Source organism: Microcaecilia unicolor, chromosome 7, assembly GCF_901765095.1.
Source record: "Microcaecilia unicolor chromosome 7, aMicUni1.1, whole genome shotgun sequence".
Taxonomy (NCBI): Eukaryota; Metazoa; Chordata; class Amphibia; order Gymnophiona; family Siphonopidae; genus Microcaecilia; species Microcaecilia unicolor.
Genome location: NC_044037.1, coordinates 283,212,836 through 283,235,525, shown reverse-complemented (window position 1 = coordinate 283,235,525; position 22,690 = coordinate 283,212,836). Strand labels below are relative to the sequence as shown.

The 22,690-nt window shown below is 44.9% G+C and overlaps 1 protein-coding gene across 1 annotated transcript in view; it reads right to left on the bottom strand.

The window, feature by feature from the left end:
• Window positions 1-22,690, bottom strand: part of LOC115474547 (adenylate cyclase type 5-like) — a 561,227-nt gene that overhangs the window by 114,103 nt on the left and 424,434 nt on the right. Inside the window, exon 12 of the mRNA XM_030210051.1 lies at window positions 15,262-15,349. Within this exon, the coding sequence (XP_030065911.1) occupies window positions 15,262-15,349 (88 nt within the window). The remainder of the gene's footprint in view (window positions 1-15,261; window positions 15,350-22,690) is intronic.

Below are 22,690 nucleotides of genomic sequence, written 5' to 3'. Positions count from 1 at the left end.
CACTTATCCTATATAATAATTTGCACCTCCAATGTTCCATGTCTGGCTGCCTGGGTTCATAACATCTCCTGATGTCAGCCAGCATCCAGCGTTCCATTCCTCCTCACTGTCCCGCCCTCGCGTCAAGACGTAATGATGTCAGAGGGCGGAACAGTGAGAGGGAAGGGAACGCTGGAGGCGAGCTGACGTCAGAAAGGATGTTACGAACGGAACGGAAGCTGGCGCCAGGCAGCCAGAGAACGTTCAGGTACAAATCGAGGGGAGGAGAGAATCACGGGACACGAATGGGAGGGCAGGGAAGAGGAGAATTGCTGGACATGGAGAGGAGGGGGAGGGAAGAATTGCTGGACATAGAGGGGAGGGGAGGAGAGGGAAGAATTGCTGGACATGGAAGGGAGGGCTGTGGAGAGAGAAAAAAAAGCTTACATGACAGCCTTTCTAGGGCCTGTTTCATTGTTGAGGAAACGGGCATGGTTCCACTAGTATATCATATAACTTCGATTATGCATCTTGAAGACCTCAGTCAAACGGAGCTATGGTGTATTAGTGAGTTCAAGCAACCACTCTCCTATAGTCACCGGTCCTCTTTTAGTTTTAAAAAATTTGTTATATGAGCTTCTTATATTTTTTTTTACTGATTTTAATAGGGCAACTGCTGTCCCAAACTTTTTTGCTAAGTAATAGTAGCTTTCACTTAGCTTTAATGTATCCACTCCAGGGAGTTTACTCTGTCCGACATGACATCATGTTTCGCAGTTCAGCTGTGTCAAGAATTCCTCCCCAAAGAGATAGGTCCATCATTTATAGAATCATATTTAGTGCTGATCTCTTATGGCATCTATTTTTCAGTGCTATTTATAGAATCCGCCCCTATGTGTGCAGTGTATGTTCTTATTAGAGGATGACATTCATTTCAAATGACAGTTCATCCCTCCCCTAAAACTCCAAGTATCTCCACCAGCTCCGTGAATCTCCAGTCCTTACCACTGTCCCTTGTGTCTTGGCTTCCAGCTCCAGTAGCAGGCAGTGTCAAGTAGCTTGTTGGGTGGGCGTGGAGACTAAACCAGCCCTCATCAGCCCAATGGCCCTGTTTCTTGGCATCCACGTGATACGTGGGAGCTGTGAGTATGGGCTGGTTCAATCTCTGTGCTCACTCAACTTACTATTGATATTACTACAACCAGAAGGTTGCAGACAGGGAGATGGGAGCATGGTAGGAGGGACTGGAGGTCTGTGCAAGGAGCAGCACTTGAGATCTGAAAGGTGGGAGGAATGGGAATGAGGGGGGAGAAGGAGAAGAGTGGTCCAAGGTCTGTAGTAGGGGAAGGGGAAAAAGGAAGGCACACAAGCAGTACCTAAAGGCGTTAAAAGCAAAATCTGTCACTGATTGCAGAGAGGATCAATATATTGCAACAAATTCCACCGAAGGGAAAAAAATCATTTGGACCCTGAACAAACTAGAGGAGTAAAGCTCCTTTAAAATATATAAACACTTTCCCCCCAACCCAACCACTTGCTCTTGTGTACATTACAATCAATCTTTAAAACTCATTCTTTCATGCAAGATACTTAATGTATGTAGAGCAGAACGAAACAACATATTTCTTTCTCTCACTTCTGAGCCACCCATTGACCACATATGGTCATGTTTGCTCAAAGAACAGTGGAATATTTCTCTTATCAAGCAGTAAGCTTAAGAGAGTAGAATGTGCTTCCAACTTCAGATATTTATCTGGCAAGGGCCTTTTTGTAAATACATTTCTCTTCTGGAAAACCGTCTTAATGTGACTTGTGTTGATCTCCCACGCGTCGTGTGTAATATGGAAGACAGACAAATATGAAAAGAAAACAGTCCCCTCTATGGCCTCAACTAGGAATTCAGAAGGAGAAATAAGGCCAATGTTATGGTGCTTGTTTACACTTAGAAACTTCTTTATGTTTTGATGTATATTCGAAAGGAATCGCAAGAAACAGGCATATGTATATTTAAGCTCCAATTCATTAGGAATAGTCACGAAATGCAGGACCGACATTATGTAACTTAAACTAAAGATAGTATGAAATGCATTTCCATTTTATTCTTCACTTAAAGGGAGCTACAAAATGACCCTGAACTACGCTTACTTTCCAGTTTCAAATGCATTCCAGCTTAATAGTACAATTTTGGCCTCTTTGTACAAATCACCTCAAATGCATTTGAAACGTAGCAGAAAATCAATTTCAGCCTTATTCAGGGCATAAGTGAAGAGTACCTGAATCGGATTTCATTGAACCATAACTGCTTAATGCAGATGCCTGGGCTCTAGCAATGCATGACACTTAGCTGTTGAATGCACATGGAATACTGCCTGTCTTATTTTAACATTTTATAAAAGCCAGAACAAAAATGTTATTTCTAAATTAACCATCCTTTGCGGTTTCATTGCAGGTATATAGTATCCGTAATTGATGTGGTTCTAGAAACTCCGAGAGGTTTCTGCTGGAAAATAAAAATGTAAACACTGGGCTGGATTTTCAGCTAGCGCAACGATCATATAAATTAATACGTATATTTAGTACCACTATCCACGCTTGCTCTAACCCAAACCTGGCCCTTTATCTATTGAGCCGTTATGTCTGAATTTCAGCCCAATACTATCCATGTAAGTAAAGAAATGATATATTCATCAGCCATCAGTGAACATATAGAGCCAGATTCTATAAACGGCACCAAAAGAATCTGTGCTGAGCGCTAATCTATAAAAGTCATGTGACCTTTATAGAATAGGGTTTTAGCGCAAAAGTCGTGCCTAACTTTTGATACTGGACTTACACCTTATTAAAGCAGGTGTAGGTCTCGTACCCAAAATTAGGTGCGGGACAGACATTATACTGAAAAAGAGAACGTAACTCTCGGGACCACCCCGAAATGCCCATGCACCTCCCCTGGCCATGTCCTCTTTTTAGATAGGCGCGTCAACAGTTTTGGCATAGTGGACAGAGCGTGTCTCCCAGCAGTATAAAATGTTTTGTACTTTTTGGGGATCTTGCCGGGTATTTGTGACCTGGATTGGCCACTGTTGGAAACAGGATGCTGGGCTTGATGGACCTTTGGTCTTTCCCAGTATGGCAATACTTACGTACTTATGTAGCTATTGTCAATAAGTGCTTAACAGTCATAACTGACCCAATTCACCAATAATTGGACCCGATAGCCAATCAACTTTCAAGCAGATCTTTGCGATCTGCATGCAAATTCCAGTGCCAGTCCTTCAGCACCATATAGTGAATCCAGGTGACAACTTCTCTTGAATAGCGATCCCATTGTGCCTACCAGAGCCTTATGGCAAATTATGGCAGAATGATAAGAACTAGATTACATATAAATAGCACCTTCTTCTAAGGAAAGGTATTTTATCAAATCACTACTACTCATTTCATCAACCTCAATGGATAATTAAGTAGACATACTCCTGCTAGGGTTTAATCCATGAACTCCACAGGCTCATGCCAGCATCTAAGTGAGCTAAGCTCTTTTTCTGCTTTAGGCACTTCATCTCAATGGGGGAAATTTTATGAAACATTTTCTAAGTGTACAGCATCTTTTACACATTGATACATGGCTAACATGAAACCGAATAATGGACTACGCAGTTCAATACACGTATTTTGGCTTTCAGTGGGATTTCTTAGTAACACATTGATTGCCCCCCCCCTGCACCCGTGTCTGTGGTCAGTGCTTACTATCTGCCCCCACAAAAGAACCAGCCTTCCCAGTCACAACTAACCAGCAATGATTTTGCCACATACTTTGCCAACAAAATTAAAAGTCTCCATCCAGACCTACAGACAAGTCTCATCAAAGCTGCTTCTCCCCACCATGCACAGCCATCTGAGACTCATTCAGTCAGGTCACAGAGAAAGCTCTTGAAAAAAATCCTGAAAAGTCTACGGCCAACAACTTGCATAGGCCTCATTGTGAAGGGGCCACTAACATATAGTAACATAGTAGATGACGGCAGAAAAAGACCTGCACGGTCCATCCAGTCTGCCCAACAAGATAATTCATATTTGCTGCTTTTTGTGTATACCCTACTTTGATTTGTACCTGTGCTCTTCAGGGCACAGACCGTATAAGTCTGGCCAGCACTATCCCCGCCTCCCAACCACCAGCCCCGCCTCCCACCACTGGCTCTGGCACAGACCGTATAAGTCTGCCCAGCACACTCCCCGCCTCCCAACCACCAGTCCCGCCTCCCAACCACCGGCTCTGACATAGACTGTACAAGTCTGCCCAGCACTATCCCCGCCTCCCAACCACCAGTCCCGCTTCCCACCACCGGCTCTGGCACAGACCGTATAAGTCTGCCCATTGTGAAGGGGCCACTAGAATTGTTAACTCCTCTCTTGTGGAAGGGCAGCTGCCAACAACACTAAAAAGAGCTGTGGTGTGCCCCCTACTGAAAAAAAAAGCTCCCTTGACCAGGACAAACTCAAAAACTACCAACCAGTCTCTAACATTACTTTCTTGGGAAAACTTGTCAAATGGACAGTCTGCATTCAACTCAACGACTGGCTAACTGAAAGTAATTGGCTAGACCCATGTCAATCTGGCTTCAGACCTTGGTATGGAACAGAGATAGTTCTTGGGTCTCATCTTGATGATTTATTTATTCTGTTACATTTGTACCCCGCACTTTCCCACTCATGGCAGGCTCAATGCGGAAGGCAATGGAGGGTTAAGTGACTTGCCCAGAGTGACTTTGCCTTGATACAAGTGTTGCTGGATTTCTCAGCAGCCTTCGACACTGTAGATCATAATATCATGCTTACAATGGATCATAATACCATGCTTACTAGGTTGGCAGAAACAGCAATCAGTGGCACAGTATTCACACGGTTCAAATCAGACAACAATCAGTTCTGTTCAAGAACAGCATCATTATGTTGGGCACTGAACTGTCGGGTGCCACAGGGATCCATATTATTTCCCATTTTATTTAATATCTAACCTCAAGCCTCTGGCTCAACTGCTTCAGTCGATGGACACAAAATTCTATATCTATGCTGATGATGTGCAACTAATCATACCCATTGAACCAGATCTACCCACAGTCTTGAGTAAACTGACTGCCCGTCTAAGCTCAACTCAGGAATGGGCAAACAACAACAAACTCTGCCTGAACCCAAGCAAAACAGAGATTCTTTGGTACCTAACACAAGTGGACAAATACCTTACTTCAAAATGCTTTTTGGGAAGTATGAACTCCCCCTAAAATCACAGGTCAGGAATCCTGGGATACTGCTAGACTCATCACTCACTCTGAGCCCACAAATTCGAACAACCTTTAAAAACTGTCTTTATCACTTGCGGCAGCTACAAAATCTCTCTCCATATATTGATAAAACGAGTCTGACCACAGTGATCTATGCCATGGTAACATCACGATCAGACTAATGAAATGCCCTGTCCACTGGTCATACCAAAAAGAGTTTGCATCAGCTCCAATTAATTCAGAATGCTGCAGCACGACTGATAGAAGGCTGCAAGCGGTTTGACCACATCACACCCTTCCTGTAAAAACTACACCTTGAATGCTTATTGAACGATATGAGTTAGCACCTGAGAAGCTCGTATCGAGTAAGATACGCAATGTGGTTTACCCAACAGTTGACTGTGCTATGGTTTACCCAAGTACATAAGTACATAAGTAATGCCATACTGGGAAAAGACCAAGGGTCCATCGAGCCCAGCATCTTGTCCACGACAGCGGCCAATCCAGGCCAAGGGCACCTGACAAGCTTCCCAAACGTACAAACATTCTATACATGTTATTCCTGGGATTTTGGATTTTTCCAAGTCCGTTTAGTAGCGGTTTATGGACTTGTCCTTTAGGAAACCGTCCAACCCCTTTTTAAACTCTGCTAAGCTAACCGCCTTCACCACATTTTCCGGCAATGAATTCCAGAGTTTAATTACATGTTGGGTGAAGAAACATTTTCTCCGATTTGTTTTAAATTTACTACACTGTAGTTTCATCGCATGCCCCCTAGTCCTAGTATTTTTGGAAAGCGTGAACAGACGCTTCACATCCACCTGTTCCACTCCACTCATTATTTTATATACCTCTATCATGTCTCCCCTCAGCCGTCTCTTCTCCAAGCTGTATAGCCCTAGCCTCCTTAGTCTTTCTTCATAGGGAAGCCGTCCCATCCCCGCTATCATTTTAGTCGCCCTTCGCTGCACCTTTTCCAATTCTACTATATCTTTCTTGAGATGCGGCGACCAGAATTGAACACAATACTCAAGGTGCGGTCGCACCATGGAGCGATACAACGGCATTATAACATCCTCACACCTGTTTTCCATACCTTTCCTAATAATACCCAACATTCTATTTGCTTTCTTAGCCGCAGCAGCACACTGAGCAGAAGGTTTCAGTGTGTTATCGACGACGACACCCAGATCCCTTTCTTGGTCCGTAACTCCTAACGTGGAACCTTGCATGACGTAGCTATAATTCGGGTTCTTTTTTCCCACATGCATCACCTTGCACTTGCTCACATTAAACGTCATCTGCCATTTAGCCGCCCAGTCTCCCAGTCTCGTAAGGTCCTCTTGTAATTTTTCACAATCCTGTCGCAAGTTAACGACTTTGAATAACTTTGTGTCATCAGCAAATTTAATTACCTCGCTAGTTACTCCCATCTCTAAATCATTTATAAATATATTAAAACGCAGCGGTCCTAGCACAGACCCCCAAAACAGTGATTGCACCAAAAAGAGAGAAGATGGAGAGCTTGTCCTGATACTTTTACATGGAATGCATTTATGAGGAAATTCAATAAATGGTGCCAAAGGTTAGACACCAAAAGAAATTCAGCGCTAAGCACTGTTCTATATTAGGAGCAATGCAGCCATAATGGCATCTGCCAAACACTGGTATCACAAACAGTGTAGCTGGCAATTTGTCACCATGACAACCACATATGGGTATTTATACATGATGCAGTCTGGAACACAATACTTCATACAAGGTAAACTTCCACAACAGGATACCAATAGTCCTAAGAGTAGTTTTAATATTATCAACAGCATGGAGGGGCATTTTGAAAAGGCGTCCAAATCAGAATTGGGATATCCTGCTCATAATGTCGTAAAAACTCCCCATCTATCTCTCAGCCATTTTCAAACAGGAAAGACATCAGGGTTTCCTAAAAACATAAGAATAGCCATACTGGGTCAGACCAATGAACCATCTAGCCCAGTATCCTGATTCCAACAGTGGCTAATCTAGGTCACAAGTACCTGGCAGAAACCCAAATAGTTGCAAACATTCTATGCTACCAATCCCAGGGCAAGCAGTGGCTTCCCCATGTCTGTCTTCCTCCAGGAACTTGTCCACACCTTTTTAGAACCCAGATATGTTAACCACATCCTCCGGCAATGAGTTCCAGAGCTTAACTATTTCCTCCTATTTGTTTTAAAACTATTTCCATGTAACTTCACGAGTGTCCCCTAGTATTTGTACTTTTGGAAAGATTAAAAAATCGATTCACTTCTACTCGTTCTACACCACTCAGGATTTTGTACACCTCAATTTTGGGGCCCTTTTACTAAGTCGCGTAGGCGCCTATGTGCGCCCAATGTGCGCCAAATTGGAGTTACCGCCCAGTTACCACGTGGCCTTTGCGGTAATTTCAATTTTGGTGCGCGTCCGCTACACGTGTCCGAAAAATATTTTTTCTTTTCTGACATGCGTAGACCATTACAGCCCGGTTACCGCTAGGCCAATGGCTTGCGGTAAGGTCTGAGACCCAAAATTGATGCGCGTCAATTTTCATTTTGCCGCACCTCCATTTTCGGCCAAAATTTTAGAAAGGCATATTTTTGTAGGTGCGCTGAAAAATAATTCTGCGCGCGCCCAAAGCACGTGTCTACTCTACTGCAGGCCACTTTTAAGAGCCTTAGTAAAAGGACCCCTATATCTCCTCTCAGCCATCTCTTTTCCAAGCTGAAGAGACCTAACCTCTTTTGCCTTTCCTCATATGGGAGGAGTTCCATTCCCTTTATCAGTTTGGTCGTTCTTCTTTGAACCTTTTCTAGTTCTGCTATATCTTTTTTGAGATATGGCAACCGGAACTGAACACAATACTCAAGACGAGCTCACACCATGGAGCGATACAGAGGCATCATAGTATTCTTAGTCCTATTTTGCATCCCTTTCCTAACAATTCCTAGGCAGAATATTTCAAAGTATTGTCTACAATGACACCTAGATCGTTTCCTTGGGAGCTGACCTCCAAGGTGGACCCTAGCACCAGGCAACTATGATTCAGATTATTCTTCCCAATGTGCAGCAATCTGCATTTGTCCACGTTAAGTTTCATCTGCCATTTGGATGCCAGTCTTCCTGCAATTTTTCACACTCCGCATGTGCTTTAACAACCTTGAATAGTTTTGTGTCATCTGCAAATTTAATCACCTCGCTCATTATTCTGATTGCCAGATCATTTTTAAATATGTTAAATGGCATTGGTCCCAGTAGAGATCCCTTTGGCATTCCACTATTCAACCTCCTTCGTTGAGAGAAATGGCCATTTATCCCTACCCTCTGTTTTACTACTACTACTACTATTTAGCGCTACAAGGCGTACGCAGCGCTGCACAAACATAGAAGAAAGACAGTCCCTGCTCAAAGAGCTTACAATCTAATAGACAAAAAATAAAGTAAGCAAATCAAATCAATTAATGTGTACAGGAAGGAGGAGAGAAGGGTAGGTGGAGGCGAGTGGTTACAAGTGGTTACGAATCTTGCATGGAATCTTGTCACTCTTTACGATTCCAGAATCTTGCTGTTCTTTGGGGTTCTACATGGAATGTTGCTATTCTTTGAGATTCTGCATGGAATCTTGTCACTCTTTAGGATTCCAGAATCTTGCTATTCTTTGGGGTTCTACATGGAATGTTGATACTCCTTGAGATTACTACTACTACTATTTAGCATTTCTATAGCGCTACAAGGCGTACGCAGCGCTGCACAAACATAGAAGAAAGACAGTCCCTGCTCAAAGAGCTATGTAATAAAAGTGAGCCAAGTATAGGACAATCAAGCCATTGTGACATCACTGATGAGGTTGGCTCTTATTGGTGGCCTGAGGCATTATGACATCACAATATTAGCTCTGGTTACAAGAGACTACTACTACTACTATTTAGCATTTCTATAGCGCTACAAGGCGTACGCAGCGCTGCACAAACATAGAAGAAAGACAGCCCCTGCTCAAAGAGCTTACAATCTAATAGACAAAAAATAAAGTAAGCAAATCAAATCAATTAATGTGAACGGGAAGGAAGAGAGGAGGGTAGGTGGAGGCGAGTGGTTACAAGTGGTTACGAGTCAAAAGCAATGTTAAAGAGGTGGGCTTTCAGTCTAGATTTAAAGGTGGCCAAGGATGGGGCAAGACGTAGGGGCTCAGGAAGTTTATTCCAGGCGTAGGGTGCAGCGAGACAGAAGGCGCGAAGTCTGGAGTTGGCAGTAGTGGAGAAGGGAACAGAAATCCAGCCCCTCCTTCTGTTTCCGGCCTGCCCACCCCTCTTTTCTGCCCATCAACCAATTCCTAATCCACAACAGAACATTGCCTCCTATTCCATTACTCTTTAATTTTCTCAGGAGTCTCTTATGAGCAAGTCTGTCAAAAGCTTTATGAAAATCTAGATAAATTACATTAGCCGGCTCACGTTTATCCACATGAAGCCAAGACTTCCCTTGGCTAACACCATGCTGACTCTGTCCCATTAAACCATGTTTGTTTGTGTGCTCTATAATTTTATTCTTTATAATAGTTTCCACTATTTTACCTGGCCACTGATGTCAGGCTTACCGGTCTGTAAATTTCCCAGATCACCCCAAAACCCTTTTTAAAAAATCAGCTTCACATTGGCCACCCTCCAATCTTCAGGTACTACAGACAACTTTAATGACAGGTTACAGATTACTAACAGCAGATCAGCATTTTCATGTTTGAGCTTTTTCAGTACCCTTGGATGCATGCCATCCAGTCCAGGTGATTTACTACTCTTTAATTTATCGATTTGGCTCAGTACATCTTCCAGGTCACTGAGATTTCTTTCAGGTCCTCACCCTTGAAAACCATTTCTGGTACAGGTGGATCTCTTATATCTTCTTCCGTAAAGACCAAAGCAAAAAGTTTATTCATTTTCTCCGCTCTGGCCTTGGCCTCCCTGAGTGCCCCCTTTCCTCCTTCATGATCTAACGGTCCCACAGATTCCCTATCAGGCTTTCTGGGAGTTTTTGATGTGCGGCAAGTTTCTCTTCATATTCTCTTTAGTCTTCTTTATTAATGCTTTGCATATAATGTGTCAATGCTTATGTGCTTCTTATTTTCTTCATTTGGGTCCTTTTTCCATTCTTTGAAGGACATTCTTTTGGCTCTAATAGCCTCTTTCACTTCACCTTTTAACCATGCTGGCCGCCATTTTCTCTTCTTTCCACTTTTGTAAATACGTGGAATGCATCTGGCCTGGGCTTCCATGATGGTATTTTTAAACAATGCACAACTTGGAGGGCAAAATTCAAAACTGTCAGACTAGGTCTACTTTTTGCTCAAAGAACTGTTAAGGAAGGCACCTTTCTTAGAACTTCAACTGTTGAACTGTATCATACTGAAGCCTCAACTGCCCCGAGGGAAGTCGTAGACTTTTCACAAAACCTCAGTGGGGTTAACTATCACTGGCTTTTGTCCAATGGAAAAAACAATGGTGGAAAACAACTCCCAACCCTGGGAGTAAAAGCCACCATTGAAAAAACCAGTCTGACAAGAATTATACATCCAAATGAAAGTAAGGCGTCTTCCAATCTCAGTTCTAGTTTGAAGTCTTTAATGTCACAGTTCCTTAAAATAGAGCTACAGTGGAACTTGTAATAAAGATGAGTACTTAACTTTAAACATGCGGTGCTTCAATGTTCACACAACATTAGTTTTAACTCATGTTGAAAAACATTCTGTAACGCCAATAGCTCAAATCCAATACCCCCACAAAAGGGACTCCTTTTTCATGTTGCTGCTTCAGAAGGAGGAACGACATCCAATGCAGACTATTGTCACAACCCGAGAAGATCCGGACCAGGCACGTCAGGGGCCCCTACCATGCCTGATTTATGTCCTAACTTTTGCAGTTGATCCTTTTAGCTTCTTTTTAACCATTTTCCTCAATTTATCATAGTTGTCCTTTTGAAAATTAAATGCTGCTACAGTAGATTTCCTTTGTGGTTTCATTCCAGAGAGTAGCTCAAACTTAATCATGTTATGATCACTGTTTCCCAGTGGACCCAACACCACTGACCTCTCATACTATGCCCTGCACTCCACCAAGGACTAGATCTAAAATGGCTCCCCCTTTTGTTAGTTCCTGGCCCAACTGTTTCAAGAAGCAATCATTTACTACATCTAGGAATTTTATCTCTCTGGTGCTCCCTGATGTAACATATAGAGAGGGGCATAATCGAAAGGGGCGTCCATCTTTAAGGACGTCCATCTTCGAGAACATCCCCGCGATGTACGAACCGTATTTTCAAAAAAGATGGGCGTCCATCTTTCGTTTCGAAAATACGGTTTGGACGGACCAAAATTCCATGGATTTGGTCCTTTCTGAGATGGGCGTTTTTTTTTTTTAAGCGATAATGGAAACTAAAAACGCCCAGCTCAGAAACATCCTAATCCAAGCCATTTGGTCGTGGGAGGGACAAATGTACAACACTACCATAGCTCTTAGGGGTGAAGGGGGCAACTACATGTGGGTACAGTGGGTTTTAGAGGCCTCCCATTTACCACCACAAGTGTTACAGGTAGGGGGGGATGGTCCTGGGTCTGCCTGCCTGAAGTGCACTGCAGTACCCACTAAAAGTGCTCCAGGGACAGGACTTGTTGCTGCTGTATAACCTTGGCACAGCAGTTCACACCTGACGACTAATCTCGCTGAAAACGTCCTTTATTTGAATAAGCACCTTTACTCACAGTTAACTGCAGATCAGAGGTTGTGCCCCACTGGCAACGAGTCTCCCTGGTACTGAGATTAGCAGTAGGTCCGAGCTGGCACAATGGTGTACAATGCCCTCTTTCAGCAACATTCAAGGTAAGAACTAAGTGCTGTAACGTGGCTAACACATGAAAGGGATCTAAAACTGTCTTACAAAAATGGCCACTACCTCATGGACTACCGGAAACAAAACAGGGCACACTCTGACCCAGAGGGAAAAGCACCATGGGAGTAGAGCCTACCAACTACCAACATCGTGAGCATTTAACACAAGCTAGTGGAATCACGGAGCCCAATATCCTACACGCACCACAATGCATTGCTGATGTGACTCTGCAGTGCCCATAACAGAAAAGGTGTCACACTCACCCGAGACCCACATCAGAACCAGGGAAAGGCTGTCAGAGGATAGAACACATTCTGCTGTCATGGAGGTGGGTACAGCATTTGAGGCTGGCATACAGGCTGGGAAAAAAAGTTTTTAAACTGGGTTTTTTTTGGTGGGAGGGGGTTAGTGACCACTGGGGGAGTCAGGGGAGGTCATCCCCGATTCCCTCTGGTGGTCATCTGGTCAGTTGGGGCACTTTTTTGGGACTTGGACCTGGAAAAAAAGGGTCCAAATAAAGCGGACCAAATTCTCGTCAAAAATGCCCTTGTTTCGATTATCGGCTAAAGACGCACATCTCTCCTCGGCCGATAACCACGCCCCAGTCCCGCCTTCGCCACACCTCCGACACGCCCCCATGACCTTTGTTCGTCTCCGTGACGGACTGCAGTTGAGGACGCCAAAAATCGGGTTTCGATTATACCGATTTGGGCGTCCACGGGAAAAGGACGCCCATCTCCCGATTTGGGTCAAAATATGGGCGTCTTTCACTTTCGATTATGAGGCGGTTATTCAGTCAACATTGGGGTAATTGAAATCAGAAAATTTAGACAGGAGCAGAGATGGAATCAAATCAGTACTCAAATATACAATCACCTCTCTTCTACTAAGGGTACAGAATGGCTGCCCTCATAATAATAGTGGAGAAAAATTACCTCAGAATTCTCAGACCTTAGAACATACAGCAAAAGCTGAAAATAGTAAAAGCTCTCATTCAATCATCGGTCAAAGAAAAAAAACTCCACAAAATCCCAACTATTCCAACATTGCAAAAGCTGTCAAACATACCATATAAATAGGCAATATCTGTCCCAGTCAGCAAAATGTTTTAGCCATATAGTTCAATGCAGCAATCAAAGTCAGAAATAATTCTTCCATACCAAAGAAAGTACTTACCCGAAGGCTGAAACCATCAAAGATTCCCAACATGAGATCCCTGTTTCACCATGTGGCATCCTCAGGGGAAGACAGGTAACTGAAAGACTCAAAACGGCTGCCATTTTGAGTCTTTTAGTTTCCGATCTTCCCCTGAGGATACTGCATGGTGAAACAGGGATCTCATGTTGGGAATCTTTGATGGTTTCAGCCTTCAGGTAAGTACTCTTTTCGCTGTGGAAGAATTGCTGCATTGAACTATATGGCTGAAATCACCCATTATTATACTATTGCCCAATTTGCCAGTTTTCTTCATCTGTCTTTTCTTTCTGTCCTGGCGGACAGTAGTACAGCCCTGCAACAATACTCCTTCCCATCACACATGGAATTTCTATCCATAATGATTCCATGCTGTTATCTGTTTCATGTAGAATGTTTACTTTGACTCAATTCTCTCTTTAACATATAGTGCAACCCCTCCCCTTCAATTTGATTCCCTCTATCATTGCGATATAATTTGTATCCGGTTAACACAGTGTTCCATTGTTTGTCCTCCTTCCACTAAGTCTCTGAGATGCCTGCTATATCTACCTCATCATTTAACGCTATATACTCTAACTCTCCCAGTTACTAGCATTTGTATATACTTCCAAATTGCGTTTTTTTCCTTGCATCTACAAGCTGCTTAGAAGTTGACGGGGATAATGCGCATCCTTTACCCTGCTCTCTCCTTAAACACACCTGGCTTTCTTTCACTATTATTGAAACTTCTCTATTGGGATTCCTTAAATGTCCCTGTTTCAATAGTATGCTTCAGGGGTACTCCAGAATGAACCATGTGCTCCTGGGTGACTGTTTGAAAATATGCAAGAATGTCCAACATGAACAGCCATTTAACAAACTGAAAGGTCCAAATTATGAATGCCAAAATTCCAGGGACAAGGATGTCTGTCTGGCAGCATTTTTAGAGAAATGGCCACATCGACATCCACGCAGAGCAGAGGATCAGCCTAGTGGTTAGAGCAGTGGACCAAGGGACCGAGGTTCACATGCCATTTTAACTCTTTGTTTTAAGTAGAGGAGTGTGGTAGCCGTGTTAGTCCACTCTTAAGGTTATCAATAGAAATCAAACAAAATAAAACATGAAAAAGAAAATAAGATGATACCTTTTTAATTGGACATAACTTAATACATTTCTTGATTAGCTTTTGAAGGTTGCCCTTCTTCGTCAGATCGGAAAACTCTTTGTTTTGTAATTGTGAGCCCTCCAGGAACAGAAAAATAGTACCTACTGTTTCTGAATGTATACCACTTCAGGCTTGCAGGTGGTTTATATATTTAGGTACAGTAGGTATTTTTTTTTTTCTGGAAGGCTCACTTATTAAACAAAAAAGACTTGAAGTGGGATTTGAACCAGTGTCTCTTGGGTCACAGTCTACTGCACTAACCACTAGGCTGCTCCTCAGACTTGCTTTCCCCTAATGTCAGCTTACAGAAAATCATCTGGATACACAGAACCCTCTGGGTGTCTATATACAGGTGCTCTTTATGGAATTACCCCTTATGTGCACACACACACCATATAGTTATACCAAGGCTGCCTATATGGTTAGCATGGTGGAGACTTGACAATTAGGGCCGTTTACTAAGGCACGCTAGCATTTTTAGCTCGCGCTAACGCTAGAGACACCCATATATTCCATGGGTATCTCTAACAGCAGGAGCTAAAAACGCTAGCGAGCCTACAGCGCAGCTTAGTAAACAGAGTCCATAATGTTTAAGCACAGGGTGGTGGGCACAGCTCTGACCACATTGTTGGACAGACTGGATAGACCTTGCAGGTAACTTTATCTGCCGTCATTTACTGTATTACTGTGCTATGACAAAAAGAGGAAACACGCATGGGGGCAAAAGGACAGGAAGGAACAAAAATAATACACTAGCTGCTTTCGGTACTCACCTTTATACAGGAGTAAATTGCCGAAATGAATACCAATGTTGCTAGCATCAGAAAACAGGTCAGATAAAAAGCCAGCATGAACGAAGAGCTGTAAACAAGGAATCAGGGGTTTTATTTCACCACATTAAGAAAAAAGCATTTACTTTTAACTTCAAGGTATCCAGTATATCTAGGGCACACTTGATAGGTTTGTCAACTTGTACCATGGCACATGCCACTAATTCTATAAACTTGTGCGCCCAAATTTACGCTTAGTGCCCAAATTTGTGTATGTGAAAGTTATAGAACAAGGTTGGCTGCATGCGTTGCACAACTTAATGTAATAACTGGCTGTTAATTGGAGTTTTATAGCCAATTATTGGCTTTATTTGATGTTAATATTAGCATTTGTGCACGCAAATGACCTTAGTCGCTATTCTAGACATGAGAGGGGCATGGGTGGATCAGGGTTGTGCCTAGCAGTTAGGCGCACTGGTTATAGAATACTAGGAATTACACCAGCCCCGCCTCCCGATCTTGACTAAGCTCCTGAGGATCCATTCCTTTGGCACAGGATTGGATCCTCAGGAGCTTAGTCAAGATCGGGAGGCGGGGTTGGTGGTTGGGAGGCGGGGATAGTGCTGGGCAGACTTATACGGTCTGTGCCAGAGCCGGTGGTGGGAAGCGGGACTGGTGGTTGGGAGGCGGGGATAGTGCTGGACAGACTTGTACGGTCTGTGCCAGAGCCGGTGGTTGGGAGGCAGGGCTGGTGGTTGGGAGGTGAGGATAGTGCTGGGCAGACTTATACGGTCTGTGCCCTGAAGAGCACAGGTACAAATCAAAGTAGGGTATACACAAAAAGTAGCACATATGAGTTGTCTTGTTGGGCAGACTGGATGGACCGTGCAGGTATTTTTCTGCCGTCATCTACTATGTTACTATGTTATGTATGTCTAAATGCCAACAGTTAGGCACAAACACTTACACCAGCCATTGACATGATGTAACGGCTTGTGCCTATAGTTGGGCGAGAAACTGAGGACTACTAGTAATTCTATAATTGCACTTACGTGTGGAATTGCCATTATAGGGTTCATGCTTAGTATGCGTCATCCCGGAGCCTAAGTTTTGGCGCTCTTTTTTTAATCTACTCCACAATGTCTAGAACAGGGTTTCTTAACCAGAGGTAGCGTGTGGGAAGAGGTCAAACGGGGAGTGCAGAGAAGGGTCTTGCAAACTGATGCAATTAATTGAACTTTCTAGACAAAGGGAGGCAGTTATTGGTAGTATAACTGTGTACGACTGTAATTTTAATAGTATGTTAGCACTTAGCATGTTAGTAGCTAACAGGTAGTGACATATGTAGCTATCAGTACCAGGGGCGTATCTGGACTTCGCCGGTAGAGGGGTCCAGAGCCAAGGTGAGGGGGCACATTAGCCCCCCCCCCCGGCGCCGCCACCATCCCCCCCGGCGCCGCCGTCACCACCGCCAGAACCAGAACCACCTCCAACAACTGTCGCCCACCCGCCCGACGACCCTCTCGACCCCCCGCCCGCTGTCGCTTACCTGTGCTGGCGGGGGACCCCAACCCCCGCCAGCCGAAGCCGTCGTCCTTCGTTCGTTTGTTTTCTTCTTTCTGAGTCTGACTCTGACGTCCTGCACACGTTCTGCACGTTGTGTATGTGCAGGACGTCAGAGACGAGTCAGACTCAGAAAGAAGAAAACATACGAACGAAGGACGACGGCTTCGGCTGGCGGGGGTTGGGGTCCCCCGCCAGCAAAGGTAGGCGACGGCAGGTTGGCGGCGGGAGGGGGGTTGCGAGGGCCGTCGGTAGGGGAGTTCAGGGCCAAATCTACGGGGGCCCTGGCCCCCGTGGCCCCATTACAGATACGCCCCTGATCAGTACTCACTAGTGAAAACGTGGTTTAGGAAGCAGGTGCAAGGGTTTCACTAATCAATAAAAGGGATGAGGGAACCAAAAAAAGACTAAGAAACCCTGGCCTAGAATAAAGGCAGATCTAATAGTGATACACATTCTACACCACTCAGGATTTTATAGACTTCAATCATATCCCCCCATAGCCATCTTTTTTCCAAGCTGAAGAGCCCTCATCTCTTTAGCTTTTCCTCATATAGGAGGAGCTCCATCCCCTTTATCATTTTGGTTGCTCTTCTTTGAACCTTTTCTAATACCGCCATATCTTTTTTGAGATATGGTGACCAAAACTGAACACAATACTCAAGGTTTAGGTCGCACCACAGAGCGATACGGAGACGTTATAATATTCTTGGTTCTTATTGTGCATCACTTTCCTACTAATTCCTAGCACCCTGTTTGCTTTTTTGGCCGCCGCCACACACTGGGCAGAAGATTTCAGTGTACGGTCTACAATGACACTTGAATCTTGTTCTTGAGTGCCAACTCCTAAGGTTGACCCTTGTATCAACAAAGGTAGAAAAAAATTGTATTCTGAATTTATCAAAATACTAGGAAAAAAGGCCTGTTTCTCAAACGAATGAAACGGGCGCTAGCAAGGTGTTTCTGTTCCGATGCATGGCAGCAGGCCAGGCCATCTATGCCCCTCCCCCAGAGCTGTGCAGTCGTCCCAGCCCCCGAGATCGTCGGTGACCGGTTCTCCCCCCACATCCTCCGTCCCTGTGGACGCTACCCACTACCCCAGGTCGGTCGCTCGCTCCCCCACCCAGGTCACCGCACCGCCCACAACTTTGCCGCTCCACATGCCTCCCCCCCCTTTTCTAAGAACGGCCCACGCCCCCTCCATTGCACTAACACAGCCAATACCTCACAAACGCAACAGTACAGCACATCGCTTCCTTTCGGGTCTTCTTCCCTCCTTTTGTCCCGCCCTCGTGTGACGTAAGTTCCGGAAGGGCGGGACACAGGGAGGGAAGAAGAGCCGAAGAGAAGCGATGTTGTGTACTGCTGCGTTTCTGAGGTATTGGCTGTGTTAGTTCAATGGAGGGGGCGTGGGCCGTTCTTAGAAAAGGGGGGGGGGAGGCGAGTGGAGCGGTAAAGTTGTGGGTGGTGCGGTGACCTGGGTGGGGGAGTGAGCGAGCGACCTGGGGTGGTGGGTAGCAGCCAGAGGCTTCGGGGGAGATTTTCAAGGAACGCGAAGGGAGGGCAGTAACACGAAGGGAGGGAGGGTGTTCAAATCGGAGGGAGGGGTGAAGTCGGTGGGAGGGGCGTGAGGGGTGTTGAAGTGGGACGGATGGAGGAAGGGAGTGACGTGTGTGGATGGGGAGGTAGGGGGATGGGCGGGGCCTATGTCGGCGAGTGTAGTTGTGGTCATTAGTACCCGCCCTCAACGTCATAAAGTTTTGACGTGAGGGCGGGGCACAGATACCTGATTACTAAAAGTGGGTTACAGAGCTTCGAACTTACGAACCCTGAAGCCACAAAGTCAGGTTTAGAACGTTGAGGGTGCGTTTTATGTGCAGATGGGGCGTGGCGGAGGGCGGGTCTATGAGTGAGGGTGAGTGGTCCTCATAGGTCATAGCCTGGCCTACTGAACAGTACAGGAGTTGAGTGCTTCACTGCCATGGAGTGAGCTTCAGAACGTTTGAGGTGGGTTTTATTTATATAGATTTCAGTATGGGGAAACATACATTTCTGAAATCTTTCATTTCAGTTCCTATGTCTCTAATATTGCTGTGCATGCAGAGTCTGAGGCTCTTTTTTTTGCTTTTACTACTACTACTACTTAGCATTTCTATAGCGCTGCCAGGGTTACGCAGCGCTGTACAAGTTTAGACATGGGGAAGGACAGTCCCTGCTCAAGAGAGCTTACAATCTAATGGTAACAAGCTATGTAGCCAGTGTAGGTATCAGGAAAGGGGAAGGTGGTTAGGCGCCAAAAGCTCTTTGCTACCTTGTTTTATATTTGTTGAGGGTTTGTCTGTGACCAAGGCGTGGTATTGCTAGCTGCTAGTAATTTCTAGTATGTGTAGGTGTTTCTTATCAATAAGTGTAGCCAGCAGCCCTTCCTCAGGCCTCAGACCCTCCTCTATCATACCATATTTATCCTTCAAATGCCCTCTCTACACTTTGAGAGGCAGATGCATCAAGCAAACGTTAAAAAAATCTAAATCGTTAAAGTCCCTAACGATTTTTAAAAAACGAAGAATGCACCAAAACAACAAGTCACACATGCTCGGATCGGTATTGAAAAGTACAATGTATCAAAGAATCATAATATACGTCGGTAATCGGCCCCTAAATCATGCGCAGAGCAGCCAAGCGTTATGTTAGCAGCTCTGCGCATGCCACAAACAGTCAAAACACAAGCACATGGCTCCCAAATCAAAACAAAAATTTAAAAAAGGGTCGGGAGGGGGCAAAGGCGCTCGTCAGGAGCGTCCTGTATGGCCCTCCTTGCCCCCCCCCCGCCCGAGGTCGCCGTTCCCCCCCCCCCCCCGCTTCCCCCTGCATTATAAATTAAAAAGCAAAACATACCGTTAGCAGCCCCGGCCCCCCTCCCTTCCTCACTACTCTGTCTCCCCTCAGCTCCGCCTCCCAACATCCTCCGCCCTGTGCCCCGCCCCCTCTTGGGGTCGTCGCTGCCATTCCCCCCCTCCACCGGGCCCGTGCAGCGCCTCTCTCCTCCATCCGAAGGCGCTGCATGGGCAAGAAGAAAAGCCGATGTCTGTCTTCGCCCAGCTTCGGTCGCGCGTCTCTCTCCTCCTGGGCCTGCCCCCGTCTGATGTCAGTAACCTACGCCATTTTTTACTCATTCCAAAAGTGCAAAGACTAGGGGACACTCAAGGAGGTTACATGGAAATACTTTTAAAACAAACCGGAGGAAATATTTTTTCACTCAACGAATAGTTAAGCTCTGGAACTCTTTGCCGGAGGATGTGGTAACAGCAGTTAGTGTATCTGAGTTTAAAAAAGGTTTGGACAAGTTCCTGGAGGAAAAGTCCATAGTCTGCTATTGAGACAGACATGGGAAAGCAACTGCTTGCCCTGGGATTTGTAGCATGGGATGTGGCCACGATTTGGATTTCTCCCAGGTAGTTATGACCTGGATTGGCCACTGTTGGAAGCAGAATACTGGGCTAGATGCACCATCGGTCTGACCCAGTGTGGCTATTCTTATGTTCTTACGCTTTTATATTCTATGCATGCAATCAAATATTTGGAGGAACGGTTTCTAAGTCATCATGGAAGCATTGAAAGGGGTACCACAGTTTAATCTGGAAGAGGAGTATGGTATCAGTGAAATAACAACATTGGTTCAACATTACCAGAAACAACTTTCACCACCAAACATATATAATGAATGCATACATGATGTCCATAATGAGTGGTATGAATTCAAAGCCCTGAGAAAGAGAAAGAAACTTGGCAAGCTGCTGAATTTAGCACTGACTAATAATGAAATGTTTCCTATTTTGGAAAAATTGATGTCCTTAGTGTATGTGCTGCCTGAAAGGGGTTTCAGTCTCATTAATTTTGTGAACAACAGATTTAGTTCATCAATGGAAACAGAAAGCTTAAACGACTTGTTGATTATCAACATGAATGGCCCTTCCATGGTGGAATTTGATCCTTCAAAGGCTCTGGACCAGGGGCGTATTTGCTATGGGGCCACAGGGGCCTGGCCCCCGTAGATTTACACCTGGCCCCCCTACCGACGACCCTCTCAACTCCTCTCCTCCCACCGTCACTCCGCCGTCGCACCTCACCTCCCTTTGCTGGCGGGGGACCCCAACCCCCGCCAGCCGAAGTCTCCTTCCTTCCTTCCTTCGTTTGGGTTTGGTTTCCAACGTCCTGCACGCACGTAAATGTGCAGGACGTCAGACTCACAGAAACAGAACTTGTTTCTGTGAGTCTGACATCCTGCATGTTGTACGTGCAGGACGTCAGAAACCAAACCCAAAGGAAGGAAGGAAGGAAGGAAGGAGACTTCGGCTGGTGGGGGTTGGGGTCCCCCACCAGCAAAGGGAGGTGAGGTGCGACGGCGGAGTGACAGCGGGAGGGGGGGGGGGTTCAAAGTAGTTGGAGCCAGGTGGTGGTGTCATCGTCGGGCGGGTGGTTGTGTCGTCGTCGTCTTCGGCAAGAGGGGGGGGGGGTTTAAAGTAGTTGGAGGCAGTGGTGGCGGCGGGCGGGCAGGGGGGGTGGTAGTGGTGTCGTCGTCTTCAGCGGGGGGGGGGGGGGGCTAAAATGTGCCCCCCCTCGGCTCTGGCCCCCCCTACCGTTGAAGTTCAGATACGCCCCTGCTTTGGACCAGTAGTATTTTAGTTTAAAAATTACAAGACATGTGCATGGCCACAAAAGACCACATGTGATGTAGGTCTGAAGGCATAAGAACAATTTCCTTTATATTTTTGTTCATATATATTTTTAAATCTACTTGGAGGTTTTAAGAAATGTTCTTGCACTGCTTTGGGGAAGAAAAGGAGACACAGATATAGCTTGTGAAGTAAATTATTGCAAGCTGCATTCTGGGGATATACAGTAATGTGTCTGGAAAGGATTACAAAGCTATTTTTAAAGCTCTGGAACTTGATGCAAGAGCCATTATCTCCCAGGAGTGGCCAGCCTGCAAAAACTCCAAGGCCAGGGAACAGCAACAACTCATCTGGGAAGTCACAAAACATCCCAGAGGAAAATTCAAAGAACTGCAGGCCTCTGTAGCTTCAGTTTAATTTACCTCTTCTCCAACAAGCTCTAGCCCTGATGGTCAGGATAACATGTACTCAGCCAGATGAGGGACAGGATAAACAAACACAAGCGAATGCTTTGAAAACTGTTAAGATGTCTGGGGAAGATATGCTTTCTTGGGATGGAAAAAGCACAGAACTTTTGATGGTAAGAGCTTTAAAGATTGTGTGAGGGCAGGCTGAAACTCTTGATACAGAGAGAAACTACCTATAACTGTATCCCTTGTTATGTGTAAACACAGCATAGCAAACCATACAGATTCTACCTTCATCAATATGTTTAACAGTAGCGCATTCGCACAACACTTTCCCTTCTGTTTCAATGCCAGTTCACCTTTGTCTAATATTACATTTTGTTTAAACTTCAAAAACCACTCAGTGTGACACATATGTCAACAATAGTGGAAATCACGAGGGGGACAAATACTTTTTTTTTTATATCACTGTGTTTACAATTGTTTCATACCTTTTTTGCATTTTTCTATGTTTCAACTGCTGCTGTAGTATGTAGTCTGTTGTGTATGTAGTCTGTTGGGCGATCCATAAGTATGCATGTATAAATAAATTCCTGGTGGTCCAAATCTGGCTGTGAGATTTTTGGGCTGGCTCCTAGGTCCTCAGAAAATTTGACAAGGCTTGCCCTATGTGTTTACTTTCCCTATGTGGACTTTACTAGATTCTGGGATAATTTTATAAGTTACTAGTAAAAAAAAGGCCCGTTTCTGACACAAATGAAATGGGCGCTAGCAAGGTTTTCCTCGGCT